The sequence below is a fragment of the Lagenorhynchus albirostris genome, chromosome 7 (genome assembly GCF_949774975.1).
Source record: "Lagenorhynchus albirostris chromosome 7, mLagAlb1.1, whole genome shotgun sequence".
Taxonomy (NCBI): domain Eukaryota; kingdom Metazoa; phylum Chordata; class Mammalia; order Artiodactyla; family Delphinidae; genus Lagenorhynchus; species Lagenorhynchus albirostris.
In genome coordinates this window covers 100,698,024-100,715,940 of record NC_083101.1, presented here as the reverse complement: position 1 = coordinate 100,715,940, position 17,917 = coordinate 100,698,024, and the positions used below count along the sequence as shown (strand labels likewise).

Here is a 17,917-nt window from a genome sequence, read left to right as displayed (position 1 = left end):
AAAGTCTAACAAGAGAAACAGCACTGCCATTAACAATAAACAATGGTTGGGACTTCCCTGGTGGTGCAGTGGTTAAGGATCCGCCTGCCAATGCAGGGGACACGGGTTCAATACCTTGGTCTGGGAAGTTCCCACATGCCATGGAGCAACTGGGCCCATGCGCCACAACTACTGAAGCCCGCGCACCTAGAGCCAGTGCTCTGCAACGAGAGAAGCCACCGCAATGAGAAGCCCACACACTGCCAACGAAGTGCTCACCAAGTGCTCACCCTGCTCACCACAACTAGAGAAAGCCCGCGCGCAGCAACAAAGACCCAACGCAGCCAAAGATAAAAATAAATATATAAATAAATTTATTTTTTAAAAAATAAGAAAAATAAACAATGGCTAAGGAGGCAGAGAATGTTGAGGAACAGAAATCCAAATCCTTGGGAATAATATGCATGCATCTGTCCTCTTTTTCCTTCTAGAAGAAAACACTGAATGACTATGTTGCAGTGCCACAGTGCCATACATCTACCACTCCTGCCTAAAGCAATAAAAACAACCTCTGAGATTTCCGGAACACAAGCGCTTTAAAAAATGAAATATCATGGCTTTTTCCTACATTCTTAAAAGGCACTAACAGCAGCTCACATCTTTCCTGCACTGACCCTTCCGTGAAGCCTTCCCCACATCTCTAGCCAATGTTGACCATGCTCTTCTCTTACCATGCAAGGTCCTGACATCCCGAACCTTTAGGAAATATGACTGGGGTTGACTGTCTTCCCAACTTGATTACAAGCTCCTCGATGATAAGAATCATTACTTTTCTTCCTTCTATCTCTATTCTCCTTTACCTTCCCCCACTCATCCACTAGCTCCCAGCCTAGAAGACACTTGACAAATACTGTCAGTTAATCTAAATTGAAAAACACTATTATTTAATGGAAATTTGAAAATTCCCTTTCTTTTCTTTGGTTATTCCCTCTATCCTTTATTTCCTCTATCTCTTTTTCTAGCAAACTTCATGCTTTCCAAACAACCTTTTTTTTTTTTTTTGGCAAGGGAACCTCTAATCACTCAGCAAGCTCACTCCCCACACACACATAGGGTTGATTCTTGGTTTGTGGTTAATAGGGTTGGCGCTCTTTCTTCAACCTTTGTTTGAAGATCGGAGGATTTACACAGAAGCCACTGGCTCTGTTTCCTTACAAGGTCATCTTGCCCCTCTCTGTATGAATCTCCAATGGCCCTTTCTCATTTACCTCCCCAAAATGTTTATAGGTTGTCTTGCTTAATCCTTTACTTCAACCCAGCCCTTAATGACCACTTTTCTACCCTAAGTCCTCTCTGAGATCATTAGCTTCCTTCACAAGTTAGTGACAAGCCTCAGTGTTGCCTACAACCCACTTATAAGAAAATATGAGCTTCTATCCTAGGCTTGTTTGTGATGCCACTGTAATTTTCTTATTATGTCTAGAGCTTATCTGTCTTTTCTCTTACACATTCTGGTCTCCTGCCCCTTCCTCCCTGTACTGTCCACCCCCTTACCCCTCCCCCTCCCCAAGAAATGAATTGGTTTACCCAGCAGATTTAGTCTTACTTTGGCCAGCTTATGGTTTCAACGTGATTATGAAGTTGTTGGGCTTGAATACACAGTTTATTAATTTCCAGGCATTCATGATGTCTCCCTGTTGAGCGTGGTGTACATAGGTGTGCGTGTGTCTACCTGTAGTAACTAACACTCTTGGAGTTTGTAGTCGTGATGGTAACAAAAAAGATGGAGTCGAGGTTAATTTGTGTTACTAGAGAATCATAGTTTTAGAGGCGTAAAGAATGCTAGACTCCAACTTTGGCATTTGACAGATCGGGAAACAGGTAGAACAAGGTAAAAGGACTTGACCCGGGTCATAGAGCTAATCAAAAGAGGAACTCGGGCCACAGCTCAGAGCTGTCATATTCCAGTCCATGAGGGCCCTTCCCCCTCCTATCTGTCCCTTCCCAAGGGCTCATACATGTGAAAACTCAGGATGTCCACATACAACCAAAATGCCTCACAGACCTGTAAACATACTTAAACTGAGAAGACAGGGAGGTATGGTGTATGTAGCTTACAACACAGAGAATGGGCTGTGAAAATGATAGAAAAACTGCTATAATGAGGCTAAATTCGAATCGAAAGAGACCACACTACTCATCCTGCCTGTGCTGCCCATTCCTCCCCATAGCACATTTTTTAAAAGAGATGGATAGATTTCCCAAGGCACCTTGTTGAGATGGTCATATGATCTCCCTTTCGTTAGATCAATACAAAGTCATCCCTTAATTCTGTGAAAACAGCTTTTTCACACATCTCTGCACACACAGTCACACACACGTATAAGACATTGGCAGCAGGTACTTTTAATTTGCTGGAAAATATTTCTAAGAAGTCAAACAGCTCCAGCCCAATGAGCATGCCCTCCGATTGGCTGGCCAGACCAGTTGAGGGACCTGATTGGTCCCTGATCCTGAGGACCGATAAGAACGGCTATAAAATCCCTGGGTGCAGCTCTTGGGCCCCCAGTTTGCAAAAGCCAGAGGTGCAAGAAGCAGCGACTGCAGCAGCAGCAGCAGCAGCAAAAGCGCCAGCAGAAGCAGCATCAGCAGCAACAAAAAGATCCTCATCAAATCCTCACCTAGGCTCTCAGTGTATCCAGATCCACATCTTCACTCGAGCCGGGAGAGGGAAAGAGGAAAGGGGGGGGGAGAAAAAAAAAAAAAAAAAACCAACAACTTAGCGGAAACTTCTCAGAGAATGCTCCAAAACTCAGCAGTGCTTCTGGTGCTGGTGATCAGTGCTTCTGCAACCCATGAGGCGGAGCAGAATGATTCTGTGAGCCCCAGGAAAGCCCGGGTGGCAGCTCAGAACTCAGGTAAGCGGCAAACCCAGGACCGGTTTCTCCCCCAAAGAGCTGTCCTCATTTGCCTCTCGCTTTTGCAACTGTGTCTGTGACGGCTGATCTTGATAATAAATGTGCTTCATGCCTGATGGCAATAAACTGCCAGGGTAATCCAATAGCCTTAGGAAGTGGAGCTCCTTTGTTTAATAAATTGCATGCAACTAACGAAGAAGCTGGGCGCTCTGCTGAGGGTATTTCATTGCATAAGCCTAGCCTGATTGCCTGAAATCTGGCACGTACCCTCTTGGGGGGGAGGGGGCGGGGGAAAGACTTGAATGTTGGCATGCTTCAAAGCGCTCTCTATACTTTCCAGAAGCTGAAGCTGATCTTAAGGTGAGACGTGACTTGTCTGATGCTGTCCCTCTTTCTTTACCCTGAAGACCCCATAACTTGACTTCCCTGCCCCTCCAGAGAACACACAGAAAGCTCCCTTTGCAGACTGATTTACGGAACCATAGCCCTCCAGTCTGACAAATCCAGGGCAGATTCAGAGAAAACCCTACACATCCCACCCTCGACACTGTTCCTTCTGTCCCTCCCTGCTCTCTCGGGCTCCATTCAGTCCCCACACAGCCCCGTGGCTAGAGAGCCCCTCGAAAAAGAGTATCTGTGAAACGTAGCAGCTATTTCTCCAAGGGAGAGGTCTCACTCTAGCCCTGACTCCTTGAGCAGTTAATTGTGTATTATCTTGGTCTCTAAAGGAAAAGAGTCCTTAGGAAGCCGGCATTGACACCTCTGTCTTTGGACTTCGCTTGTCCAGCTTGCTCCCCTTCCATGACTGCTCTCTCTCCCCCAACTGTCAGCAAAGATGGGCTCGCAGGTGTCCAAATGCTGCAGACGCTTGCTCCCCTCGGAAGAGCACAGGTCCCTGCCGAGAGGAGGGCTTTGCTTCACTTCCTTTTGTACTTAGTTGCTATAGAGATGCAGTGATTCACAATTCAAGCTTGCCAAAAACAATAGCAATCCTAATGCATATTAAAACTGCTTAAAGCAAAGTTATCATTTGAACCCGTGGAAATATATAATTAGGGAAATGACTTGTAACATCCCAGAGGCTGCGGGTGGTGGGAGGGGGAGGGGCCGCCTAACCGAACCGTGCTTTTGATCTCAGAGGAGACTCCTATGGTATGAAGGCTGCAGATCATTTCTCGCGGAGCTGCCTGCCAGAACACCCCTCTTCTGTAGGAGAGAAATTACTTTTATGGAAGATCTTATCCAGAATGTAGAAAGCCTCATGCAAGTTCTCTGCGGTTTTCTTCCAGTCTTGCACAAGTGTTGCCTTGGCCTGGTTATTCTACACCTGTGTTTCTCTCTTTTTTTTTAAAAAAAAAAAAAAAGGCTTTTAATATGAGAGAGATTATGCATACCTCTAAGCACTGTCCTATAGTGGGGGGTTGGGATGAAACATGAACGGATCAGATTTTTCTGCCAATAGGAAGGTAAGTTAAAAGCCCTAAATCAGAAGGGTCTCCTAGTGGACTCCTGGCAAATTCTTCTCTGCCATTTAGACCAAAATTCCATCCTTATGACTCTGGAGTGTATGTTTTGGAAGCCAAATGGATTCCCTGGTCCTTCCTCCTCCTAAACTTGACCACCCACCACTACCATCTACCTTCCCATGCTTTCAGCCTTTAAGGGATGCCCTTGGACTCTGCAGAGCTGCTGTAAGCACTGGGCATGCCTCACACTCCAACCTTACTTTTCCAGCCACCCAAACTGTGTGTGATGGTGAGACCAAGACAGTGTATCTCCGAGGGAAAACTCATTCCCTTCCTCCATGTTCTCTGGTTCTTATAAGCAAAAGGGATCTGTCTGTCCCCTCTCTTCTTCACTCCCACCCCGCTCGGAAGGGTTCTATCTACTGGCCCCATCACAGACTTCTAGGATAAGTTCTTCCGACCCCTTTTGCTTGAATTTTGCCTCCACATCAGCTTGATCCCTCCAGACTGTCCTCACCGTTTGACCCAGATTGGATGGATTTGTCTCTTTCAGCTGAAGTGGTTCGCTGCCTCAACAGCGCTCTGCAGGTTGGCTGTGGAGCTTTTGCATGCCTGGAAAACTCCACCTGTGACACAGATGGGATGTACGACATCTGTAAATCCTTCTTGTACAGCGCTGCTAAATTTGACACTCAGGTAATAAGACCTTGACCCCTGCTCACAACTGGCTGCTTGTCTTTAACAGTGTATGAGGCTATTGTTCTTAGGAGCCGGGCTCGTAGGGAACCGGCTCTGCTTCTCAGCCTCCCCAGTCTAAATTCTCATCTCAATTCTCAACGTGTGTACACACACACACACACACACACTTTTGGCCAAGAAATAGGTTCTATATAAGCCACTCTCCACCCACTCTAATACACAATTGTAACAGGCTGACAGAGGCTGTCTTCTAAGGGAGGGGTGATGAGCGGAAAATCTTTGCCTCTTCAAGAGGAAATAAAAATGTTCTTCTAACAAAGAAGTTCTTCTCACGAAGAGCCGGCATACGAGCTTTTTTTTTTTTTTCTAGCTTGTGATTTGAGTTATCAAATCTCAATCCCAAGAATACAAAACTCTAGTATGGCTATTTTTAGGCTGAAGGGTGGTTGTTTATGGTTCATCTCTTTTTCTCATCGCATTTCATTTCTATGTAGCTCAATTCTCAAGGTAGTCTAAGGGAATAGGGACTTTTAAAAAAATCCTGGTCGCAGGGTGCAGTTCGCTTATTGCAAGGACATGCAGAGAGGGCCATGAGACAGCGCCGAGGTGAGCCCCCTTCAGTTCCACATAGCATAGGCCCTGTCCTCTCTTGTCAGCTCAAGCTAAATCTTGTCCTCCTACCCCCCTTCCTCGGCAGGGAAAAGCATTTGTCAAAGAGAGCTTAAAGTGCATCGCCAACGGGGTCACCTCCAAGGTCTTCCTGGCCATTCGGAGGTGCTCTACTTTCCAGAGGATGATTGCCGAGGTGCAGGAGGAGTGCTACAGCAAGCTGAACGTGTGTAGTGTCGCCAAGCGGAACCCTGAAGCCATCACGGAAGTCGTCCAGCTCCCTAATCACTTCTCCAACAGGTACAAAATGAGTCCACTCGTGTGGCAGTTCGGGGGGAAGGGGAGTGGTTGGTCGGCAGAACCAGACACAGAAGGAGTTAAATTGCCACAGTGATGCTCTTATTTTAGCTTGCAGTCTTCCCAGCTTTTGCAGGAAAAAAATATGTTTGTGATTGGTTGTGACAGCTCAAGCAGCCTGGATTTTTTTTTTTTCACGGTTATAGGAAAAGTCTCTCCATGCAGCTAATAGAAAACTTCATCTGCAGCATCCCTGGGTGCATTGTCTATTTCCTTCCATAAGCCTGAAGGCAATTGTGAAGTTTATGGAAACAAGATTCTGAGACATCAGATTGGGCTGAAATCATGACTATGCACAGTACAGTTGGCCATTATGAAAACCTTGGTCACATGTCATAATGCAGAGTTTTAAAACTGCATATATTTGAGTCCATCCTAAGCCCAATCAGCTATTTCGCCGGGTAGCCCAGAGCGAACCATCTGACTTTGGTGGGACTCAAATTTCCTTTGTGAAAAGTGAAGTGGCTAGACTAGATGATTCCCATGGTCCCTTCCAGGTCTGTTATCCCATGTGTCTAGTCCAAGATTTCCTGGAAGGGTGTTCTGGTGACTCCCCAGATCACATTCTCATCTTAGTATTCTAAACTGATCCCAAGCCGCTGAGCTAGTAATATCTGAGCATCGTGCCTTTCTGTGCCCTTGACTCACTGTCTTTACCAGCCAGGTGTGACCATCTAAGACATGAGATGGCAGACATGCTCATTCCAAGGCGTAGAAAGTTTCCTGGCAAGACCTGGGCTTCCCCATCCGTGATCAGGTTCAGAAAGGTGCTGATGGGGCTAGCATGGAGGCATGGTAGGGGCAGTGCAGAAGGGTCAAGTTCAGCCTACTGTGATGCCACTGACTTGACTCCTAGTCCTGAAGTGCTATGATTCTTTGACTCTCCAGCCAAATCTGCACATATTCACAAAGATCAGACCTTAATGTGCTATTCTGACCACAGGAGCGCTAACGCAGACTTACCTGATTAACTTCCTAGCCAGATGCTGCCACCCTTCTTCAGATACCGGCAATCACCTAGTCCTTCTGGGGCTTACCAGTGGGTTAGTCATGTACATACATGCAACTGGAAAACGGGAGAAGTAGCTCCTCCTCAGGGAAAGGTTAAGGCCTCTGACTGTTAAACTTTGTAAATTTCTGATTCACTCTTAACTACACATCATTGTTCTTCGGAACCTCATGTCAGTTTATAAAAATCGTTTGTTCAGTCCTTGAAAGTGACTCTGTCATGGTCCTGATTTTCTGAGAACAGGAAAATCAAATTCAGCATTTATCTCAAGTGCCCTGTCTCTTTAGTATGTGTTTATGTGGTAGCTGGGGGGCAGGAATATGTTAGCACAGTCGTTACTCTAAGTTTTGATCTTTAATGGTCCAGTGACAATTCATGATCTATAATATGGCCTGTGGCCAGTTTTGAGACAATACTAGTATCTCTAATTCAACTGAGGTAGCGTCTTCCATTAGGAAGAGGAGGTCTTACAGAAAGGAGCATACAGATGCTGGACCGGTGATCCTAACAATCTAGGAAGAGACCAGTAATAGGAGTTCTTAACCAGGCCGTTGTTCTTTTCAATAGGTGCCTTGTTTTCACCACCTTTAGAAAAGGGTCACAGGAGTCTCGTTATCTCCCTTTATCATCTTAGAAGAATCATCCTTATTAGGAAGGTCATCTCTTGAAGACTAGAATCCTCCATGCAGCTCTTACCTTCCTCCAGTTACTTCACTCGAACTGGCTAATGTTATTCCTGCTCAGAGCTAGAGATTTCCGGTTCCATGCTGGGCTCGATTTGCTCTATTTAAGCTCCTCACTCCTCTGAAACATCCTGCTTTCCCAGCCTCTGTCCCACCATAGATACACACTACGTCGTGCCAGTTGGCAAAGAATTGTGAAAGGAAGTAGTTACAGGTTCATTCCACCTTCCTGTGACTTATCTAGCATGAGATTTGGGCCTGGGAGAATCCAAAAGCCTGTGACTGGACCAGGAGCCAGAACAGGGAGGTTTTCCATGACAGAAATGCACTTAGAACACAAAGGAGAGCTGGAGTGTCCCCCTGGCTGAATTTGTAAACTCTACTCTCAACCATGAGGGAAGCAAGCACAATTGATCAGGCGGGCTGGACAGCATGAGGCCTGAGAAGAAAGTAAACCAATCCAGATCCAGATGGGAAAACTGACAAAGCTTCCAACTCTCTAGGGCATGGATAGGGAACAGGAAACAGAAGAATAATATTGATCAAGGGAAACAAAGGACTATTTATAAACCTTCACACAGAACGTTCCTAGGCAGTATGTGTGTATTTGGGTAAGCATGGCTGAAACAGTAGCTATGGAGAATATCTGATCTTATTCTTTACCGAGGAAAGAAGTCAGTGATGGAATTTTCAAAGGGGGAGGAAAGAAACATGCTTTAAAGGGTCCTTCCAGGCTGGGCGATCTGAACACTTAGCCCATTAAGTCTCGGGAGTACATCCCACCACCACTCCCCATAAAGATGAAGAAAGGCATCTTCTTAAATAGTTGTAACTCCTCCTGCCAAGGATGGGCCTTAAGCAGAGCTGCACTATTTTTTTGTTAAATTGAGAAGGTGCGTATATACCGAACCCCAGAAACACAAAATGTCATAGCTGGAAATGACCATAAAGGTTATCTAGACTAACTGCCTCATTTTACTGATTAAAGAACAGAGACCCAGAGAGAGGGGCGACCTGCTGAAGGTCACACAGCTAGTGAATGACAAGAGTTGAGCCTACAATTCACATGGCCCTGAGCCAGGCTATGTGATTTCCACTTCAAAAATGGCAGCCACTAAAACCTGCAGATAAAATCCACAATCCAAAAATGGAATTCCAAGTAGAATGGAATAAATGTACCCCCTGGTGATCAACGATTAAATTTGTGTACAGCTCTCACCAATAGCTATAGTAACATCAAGTCTTGGTCCAAGACAGTGATCAAGGCATACATGACAATTGCTAAATCTCTTCAATAACCTCACTGAGTGGCTTAGAGATAGGAAAGGTCTGTCTCATCAGCCCACACAACCCCAGAGGTCAATGCCATATTCTGGCCCTCAATAGAGAGGTGTGGGATTAATCTATTGCTTGCTCAGGCAAACGGTGTCATCATCAAGGCAGCCTGATAGGTTTCCCACACTTGGAGGAGCCGCTACTAGAGCCATGGCTGTTATCTATTCCAAGGAGCTCTCTTAGCCTGCCCTTGCTGAGGTAACCAGCTCCATGGGAGAAGCTAAGGGTAGATTTGGGGGGAGTCGCTAAGAACAGTCAGGCTGGCAAGGGTCATCCTCAAGAAGCAACAAGAACAGGTGGCCTATCGGGGCCAGCAGAGAAAGTAACAGTAAAGGTAGGCTCTCTCAGAGATGGAGAAGAGGTGTTTTGACAAAGTGGGGGCCAGAGGAACGCATCTGACCTTAAAGAGGTGAGGCTAGTTACAGAAGCTTAGTTTCCTTACTGGTGTTAGACTTCTTCATCCAGACTAGAGTTTTCCATGGTGATATAAGGAAAGATCATCCTCTCCAGCCCATTTGGAAGATCCTTTGGTGTGAACAGTTCTTTCTTTCTAGAAGTGGAAGGGTTAACTTCTAAGTTATAAAGTCCTTATTGAGGGACAGGAAGATGAGGGGTCAGAAACCGTTTTCTCTAGGATCTAATCACCGTTTGAAATAGACAAAGAGATCCAGGGGCCCCACATCCTAGCAGAACCCACGAGATGCCTGGGGATCTGTGTGGGTGTGTAGATGTCTGAAGCTAATGGTACAAAGTAGTTCATTCTCAGTTTTTCCAAAACCACTTTTCTCCCCATTTCCCCATCCAAGTGAGATCTGCTTTGACTCATGTGCTTTATAATTCCAAAGGGTTGGAAAATGTGTCTCTGTGCCAGGGAATCCCAGTTTTACCAACAGCTGGATATAATCCTCCCTCGTGGGAGGGGTAGAGCCAGGACTATATCGGAGACCCAGACACATTTCTCCCTCTGTCCCCAGCTTGGTTCTGCTCCCTCACAGAAGGGTGATGGCTTTGCTTCAGTGCCCACATTCCACTCTATTTACTGTACATCCTTGAAAGGACCTCTCTGGGGGGTTAAGTTATTCTGGAAAGATGTTTGATCCTGTGCTCTGTGAGGTGAGTTAAAAATAAACAGGTTTCTTTTCACGGCAGATCTTGTGGTCCGGCAGTCCTCGGGCTCCTCTGAGGAAAGGGTCTCTCCACATAAATGCTGCAGACCACCATCGTTAGGACAGTCCCTAATTAGTGAACACAGAGCTAATGGGTTCTGACAACTGCCACCTCGAAATGGAGCAAATGCATCCCAATTCAAATTGGGAAATACCCGAAGTGTCCTCCCAAATAATAGGATGAGTAATTTATATGCCTTAACTAGTAGAGAGTTTACTGATAAAAGGTCAATGACAAGGTTTAAGTGTGTTCTCTATGTCATAAAAGACTCCATCTTTTTTTTGGTAGTTTCCATGCTGTCTAACCCATATGTACTGATTTTTCAAAAACCTGCATCAAAGGGAGTATTGCCTAGGACTATTTGCTGTACAACATTTACACAATTGTTTTCACATCTTCTTCACTGTCACCTTATGTGTGGAAACATGTCCTGTGACTATTTTAAATGATTAAACCATGGTCTTCAGGAAAAAAAATATATTGAGACAGTTTTACCCTTTCTGAGCCGTAACAGTTAGCTGCAGCATTTTGGAGGCTTAAAGAACTTGCACCAAAGATGAAGGAAATTTATACCAAACATAAATTCTTTTGTAAAACTTACCAGAATACCTACAGATAATTTTTTCTTTTGGGAATCATGACATTGGAAAGAACTCTATTTTGAAAGCTCCATTCTCTCAGTGGCCACAAAATAAATCAACACAATGACAGTGTGCAGGCACTATAGCCCTAGGACATGGCACATGAGGGATACAAAGAATAAGGACACATGTCCTGCCTTCAATAAGTGTACAGCCTAGTCGGGAAGATAAAACCGTCAATAAACCATCAAATGCTGACCTGTACGATGGTAACCCAATATCTATAAAACATCCCACAAAAGGAGAGGGCAGCACAATCTAGAGCAGTGGGAGAAGGCTTCTTGAAACTATTGAAGCACACACCGCTAAGGATCACCAATCTTTCTATTTAAATATCCTTGTTGCCTGGCATCTGGCCCTCTGACTGCAATATACCTTTGCAAGAAGACTGAAAATGAGGTGAGACAATAGCCTTCAGAGAGGCTAGCCAAGTGTATGACAGGGAAATTAGACTGAGTAGAAAAATGCATGAGATACTGAAGACAGGGATCTCCTTTAAAAACAGAAATTTAGGGACTTCCCTGGCAGTCCAGTGGTTAGGGCTCCACACTTCCACTGCAGGGGGCGCCGGGTTTGATCCCTGGTCAGGGGGATCAAACCCGGCGCCCCCTGCAGTGGAAGTGTGGAGCCCTAACCACTGGACTGCCAGGGAACTCGGCACGGCCAAAAAAAAAAGATAGAAATTAATCAGAATATGCACACACACACACACACACACACACACACACACACCACCAAGAAAAAGAAAGATCGCAAAGAGGCACCAAAATAACTGCAAATGATTGCATCCATGTGCAATGACTATTAAAACATAAGTGTGAGGGTTGGGTCACCTCATACATTTGACTAAGTCCTGCTTCGACCACTAGCCCACTGTATGACCTCTGACAAGTCACTTCAGCTCTCCTACCTTAGGTTCTTCTCTATACAATGAAATGATGAAAGAGTCATTAAATCGTCTCTGTGATCCCATCTAGCTCCACGATTCTCTCTTTCTAAACATTTTAGACATCGCCACGAGCCTACTATTCAAAGTACGATCTTAGTCTCCTGAGCTCGAAACGTGAACACAGAGCTGTCTTGCACTGGGTGGTAAATCCAGGCAGCGCAAGCACTCACACTAAGAAGACACTGCCTAAAGGTTAGAAGCAAAAGCCACCTTCAGCTGAGGCAACTATTCGTGGGTGCTTCATCTGGCCATTCAGGACGGGTGTTGACTGGAGCCCAGATGAAAGCCTGGGTCTTACCTTGCTCTCACTGAATGACCCTCTCTTTCCCAATGCAGATACTATAACAGACTTGTCCGAAGCCTACTGGAATGTGACGAAGACACAGTCAGCACAATCAGAGACAGCCTGATGGAGAAAATCGGACCCAACATGGCCAGCCTCTTTCACATCCTGCAGACAGACCACTGTGCCCACACACACCAGCGAGCTGACTTCAACAGGAGGCGTGCCAACGAGCCACAGAAGCTGAAAGTCCTCCTCAGGAGCCTCCGAGGTGAGGTGGCCTCTCCCTCCCTCATCAAACGCACCTCCCACGAGAGTGCATAGCCGGGGAGAGGTATTCACAACCTCACCAAACTACGATCATTTTAAGGGTGTTCGCTCACCAACTTCGAGTGTACTGTGCCTGGTTTGATTTTTTTTAAGTAGTTCCTATTTTCTATCCCCCCCTTAAAAAAAAAATTGCATGAAACTAGGCTTCTGTAATCAATCTCTCAACATTCTTCAATGGCGGCATTCTCACCAACAGAACACGTGTGATCTTTTCTGCCTCTCCTCAGGAGAAAGTGGTCTCTTTTACCACTTTCCTCTACCAGGTCTTTTCCCAGCTCCCCTCCAATGACTCTCAAACACAAAACATTCATGTAATTCCCCAGACTTTGTCATTTGAAGATGTGGAACCCTTTAGAATGGTTGCCCCAGTAGAGTTAGCTGGTAAGAAGCAACTTAATTTAAATGCATGTCTTAAAACGCTCATAAAGATGCTCAGTGGAATTCGTGTTATGAATCTGTGCTGGCCATGGACGAATATGAATGTCATATTTGAATTCTTGATCTCTCATGAGCTAGTGTCTTACGGTCTTGATTCTCAATGTCTAATCTCCTTCCCAACACATTTACCAAATTGCCCGAGCCTGGCTCTCCAACCAGACTTGGAGCCTGCCTCTTCTTGCATCTAATGAAAAACAAAAAGCTAACATCTCTATGTACTGTAACTGCTCAGAGCTTTAAAAGTATCTTTAACAATTGTCTTAAATCCAGAGAATCTTAAGGTCTAACTGTGGAATATAAACAGGTGAAAACTAATGTACTGTACATAAATTCCAGAGGACTCTGCTTCAACAAAGCAGTATAGAATAACTTTATTGCATATAGATTTAGTTTTGTAACTTAGCTTTATTTTTCTTTTCCTGGGAATGGAATAACTATCTCACTTCCAGATATCCACATAAATGCTCCTTGTGGCCTTTTTTATAACTAAGGGGGTAGAAGTAGTTTTATTCAACATCAAAACTTAAGATGGGCCTGTATGAGATAGGAAAAACCAACAGGTTTATCTGAAGGACCCCAGGCAAGATGTTAATCTCCCAGCCCACCTCAACCCAGAGGCTACTCTTGACTTAGACCTCTCCTGAAACAGCTCTGTCACATCCAACTGAGAATTACAGGAACCAAAAAGAGCATCCCTTTGGGCTTGGACCACTTAGAGTGTGATAAGGCCTGCTATACCTTGGGAAGTGGCAGTTCTTGACTTTCTGCCTTTCATCAGTGCCTGGTACATCTGGCAGCCTGATGATGGGGTAGTAGGCTTTCCCTTAACTCAATCAGGAATGAGTCAATCAGCCTTTGGGTCTTTAGTTTGGGGGACTTGGGGCTGAGGGGGTATAAATAACCCTGGGCTGTCCAGCCTTAATAGACTCCTCTTACATTTTTGTCCTGTAGCACGCTGCCTGCCAAAGTAGTCCTGGCAGCTGGGCCATCTCTGTAGGATTGCAAAAAAGAAAAAAGAAAAAAAAAATGAAAGAAAGAGGAAAAAAAAGAGCTGGCGGTTTGATCATTTCTGCCGTGATGTTTACAAGATGGCGACCACCAAAGCCAAATGATTAACCTAGCTATGAACAACAGTAGTTTCTCAGGGTCACTGTCCTTGAACCCAACAGTCCCTTAGGAGCGTCACTGCCCACCAAAGGTCAATGTTGAGAGAGGAAGAGGGAGGAGGGGTAGGACTGTAAGGGCCACTCCAAACTCGCTTAGGTAGAAACCATTGGTGCTTGACTCTCACTAGGATAAACTCCAGATTTGCCCATATCGAGTGTTAGGGATGCTGGTGGGAGGAGGGAGGGCACATCCCCAGAAAAACGAAAAGCAATACAACTTTACCACAAAGCCTTTAAAACCAGTAACGTGCTGCTCAAGGACCAAGAGCGAATGCAACAGACCCAGCAGCAGCACAAGCGTGGCTGCCTTTGTCCCCACACAGCCTCTCAGCGTGCTGACATCAGATTGTTAAGAGCATTTTTATACTCAGAACTGTCCCATCCCCAGGTCCCCAAACATATGGACACTGCCTTAGCCTCTTGGAAATCAGGTAGATCATACTCTAAGTTGACTATCCCTCTCCCTCCCTCACCCATTCCTCCCCTGCAGGCAAGGCTGGCTTCTCCAAACCAGAAAAGCTATTACAGTTTTGTGTGTTGTGTCCATTTCTCAAACCCACTAAGCCAGGACCCCAATGCAACGAGTAGTTCATGAGTATTCCTAACAAAATTCTCTCTTACTTCCGTCCAGTGGATTCTCTTTGATTTGCTGTGACCTCTTCAAACCGTGGTACCCCCCCTCCTTTTCTCCCCACAATAATATTTATATATGTATCTATAATACATATATCTACACATATGGAAAGAAGCAGTTCTCACAATGTTGCTAGTTTTTTGCTTCTCTTCTTCCCATCCTGCTCCCTCCAAGTCCCCCTTAAACTTCCAAAGCTTTGTCTTGTGTTTGCTGCACAGAGTGATTCCGGGGCTGACCTAGACCAGTTTGCATGATTCTTCTCTTGTGATTTGGTTGCACTTTAGACATTTTTGTGCCATTATATTTGCATTATGTATTTATAATTTAAATGATATTTAGGTTTTTGGCTGAGTACTGGAATAAACAGTGAGCATATCTGGTATATGTCATTATTTATTGTTAAATTACATTTTTAAGCTCCATGTGCATATAAAGGTTATGAAACATATCATGGTAATGACAGATGCAAGTTATTTTATTTGCTTATTTTTATAATTAAAGATGCCATAGCATAATATGAAGCCTTTGGTGAATTCCTTCTAAGATAACAAATAATAATAAAGTGTTACGTTTTATTGGGTTTTTTTTTCCCCAATGTCTTTCATTGTTATTCTTTTAAAAAACTTCTTGAATGAGACTTTCTGAACATGAAGTTAATGGCTGATTAGTTTCTTTAAAGTCGCTAAATAAGTGCCAATATGTAAATGCATATACTTTAAATGCACATTCTCCAAATGTCCTCAAAACCATCACCCTCACAGTAAAACCGCAACCCAAACTCCTTACAACGCGAGAAGCAGCTTTATGTTCTGGCTCTGCTCAGCTCTCCAGCCTCAAGACTCACCCTTCTGTTCAGTGAACTCTACGCTCCATCCATGAAGGAGCTCTGGGAAGGACTGTTCACTCTCTCCCTTCCACACCATTAATTATGCTGTTTTCACTTTCTAGAAGATGTTGCCCTCCACCCTTTGCCGAGAGGGGAAGCACCTTTGCTTGTTCACCAATGCATTCCCAGCACTGGAAAGAAAACCCAATTCGCAAGATACACTCAATACTTTAATGAATGATTTAGAAAGAGTCAGAAGAGGGGAAAAGACAATTGAATCCATGTGGGGAGGGAGGCAGATAGCTCTGTGGTGCTGAAGATCCAGCTCCAGGGTCAGACTACTGAAATTTGAATTCTGTCTCTGCAAGATGTCAGACAAGTTACTTAATCTCAAAATATATCAGTTTCTTCCTCTGTAAAATGAGGAGAGTGATAACTGTCCATGGGGCTGTTAGAAGAAGATAAAATAAGTTAAATGCTAACAACATGTTCAACACACCGTAATGTAATAAGTGTCAGCTATTATTATCATCATCACAGGTAGAGGGGACGTGAATGAAAGGAGGAGGTGGCCCATCTTGGAAAATGGGGAAAAGATTTCCAACAGAATGACATTTACCTGGGTCTAGAAGGAAGGTTACAAGTTCAGTCACAGAAAACTGGGGACTTGTGCGGTGTAGATGTTTCAAAGAGAGGTCTTATACAGTTTACTTTTTAATGAGTGGATTTTCTCCATATTTTAAATTCAAATGGGATGTTTCTCAATATCATTCATTTCTAGCTCCAAACTGCATTTTCCCAAGTTTAGATATACAGAAGATAGCTAACAAATGCTATGAGAATTGTCTCCCCAAAGCCAAAAATGTATTGCATTTGCTTTGCTCTGAACTGGCCGAGGAAAAAGAGTACATTTATTTCATTATGATCCTTTATCCTCAATCGTCTTCAATCAATATCTATTTATGCAGAGAGGCTGTGTACATACTACACTATAGTGTAGTGATTAGGAACTTAGGCCTGGGATTTCCGGGAACTGAGTCCAAATTCTAGTTTGTGGCCTTGGGCCAGGTATCTAACATCTTCACACTTTTTTTTTCCATCTATGAACATATCCTTATGAGAACAGTTCTACGCTGTTGGTGGGAATGTAAATTGGTGCAGCCACTATGGAAAACAGTATGGAGGTTCCTCAAGAAACTAAAAATAAAGTTGCCATATGATCCAGCAATTTCACTCCCGGGCGTATATCCTGACAAAACTAGAATTCAAAAAGATACATGAACCCTTATGTTCATAGCAGCACTATTTACAATAGCCAAGTCACGGAAACAGCCTAACTGTCCATTGACAGATGAATGCATAAAGAAGATGTGGCACATATAGACAATGGAATACTACTCAGCCATAAAAAAGAATGAAACAATGCCATTTGCAGCAACATGGATGGACCTAGAGATTGTCATACTAAGTGAAGTCAGAAAGGGAAATACAAATACCACATGGTATCACTTATACATGGAATCTAAAATACAAAATAAATGAACTTATCTATGAAACAGAAACATACAGACATAGAGAATAGACTTGTGGTTGCCAAGGGGAATGGGGGGTGGGGGAGGGATGAAGCGGGAGTTTGAGATTAACAGATGCAAAAACTATTATATATAGAATGGATAAACAACAAAGTCCTACTGTATAGCACAGGAAACTATATTCAATATCCTGTGATAAGCCATCACGGAACAGAATAGGAAAAAGAATGCATACATGGGTATAACTGAATCACTGTGGTATACAGCAGAAATTAACACAACATTATCATTCAACTATACTTTGATAAAATTTTAAAAAATATGTCCCTATGAAATCATGATAAATAATAGGTCCTACCACCTAGAGTGGTCATGAGCATTCAGCGAGTTATATATAAAGCACTTAAAATGGTGTCTAGCACATAGTGAGTATACCCAAAATAGTATCTATTAAGCACTCAGCAAATGTAACTATTACCATTCACACGCATATTACCACCATCATTTATGTTCTCCCACCCCTGACATGAGTCTTGAGGTACCATATTGGATGAAGTTTCTTGCCCTTTTTCCCTTTGTACGTCACTAAAAATTACTGTTGAATCAAGAGTTTATGAATATGAATGATAAAATATTGCAACCTACATAAAACAGCAAACTGTAATATATGAACACCTGCATCCCATCACCAAGCTTCAGAAATAAGATAGCACAGATATAAGAGTCTCTTGTGCATGCCTCCCTGAACCCACTCGTACATTAACAACCTGTGACAAAAATGTTTCCAAAAGCCATGGCTTGAAAGAATTTTCAAAATTTCTCAAATTACTGAAATATACATTTAAAGATTTCCCCCAGCATTTCAAAAACGGGGATAAAAAGATCATGGAGTGGTT

General features: G+C 43.9%; 1 protein-coding gene across 1 annotated transcript; it reads left to right on the top strand.

The window, feature by feature from the left end:
* The first annotated feature begins 2,565 nt into the window (after positions 1-2,565).
* Positions 2,566-15,043, top strand: STC1 (stanniocalcin 1). The gene is made up of 4 exons (XM_060155685.1): positions 2,566-2,897; positions 4,917-5,059; positions 5,760-5,971; positions 12,149-15,043. The coding sequence occupies exons 1-4, from the start codon at positions 2,780-2,782 to the stop codon at positions 12,417-12,419; spliced, it is 744 nt and encodes a 247-aa protein (XP_060011668.1). The 5' UTR covers positions 2,566-2,779; the 3' UTR covers positions 12,420-15,043.
* Positions 15,044-17,917: the final 2,874 nt, after the last annotated feature.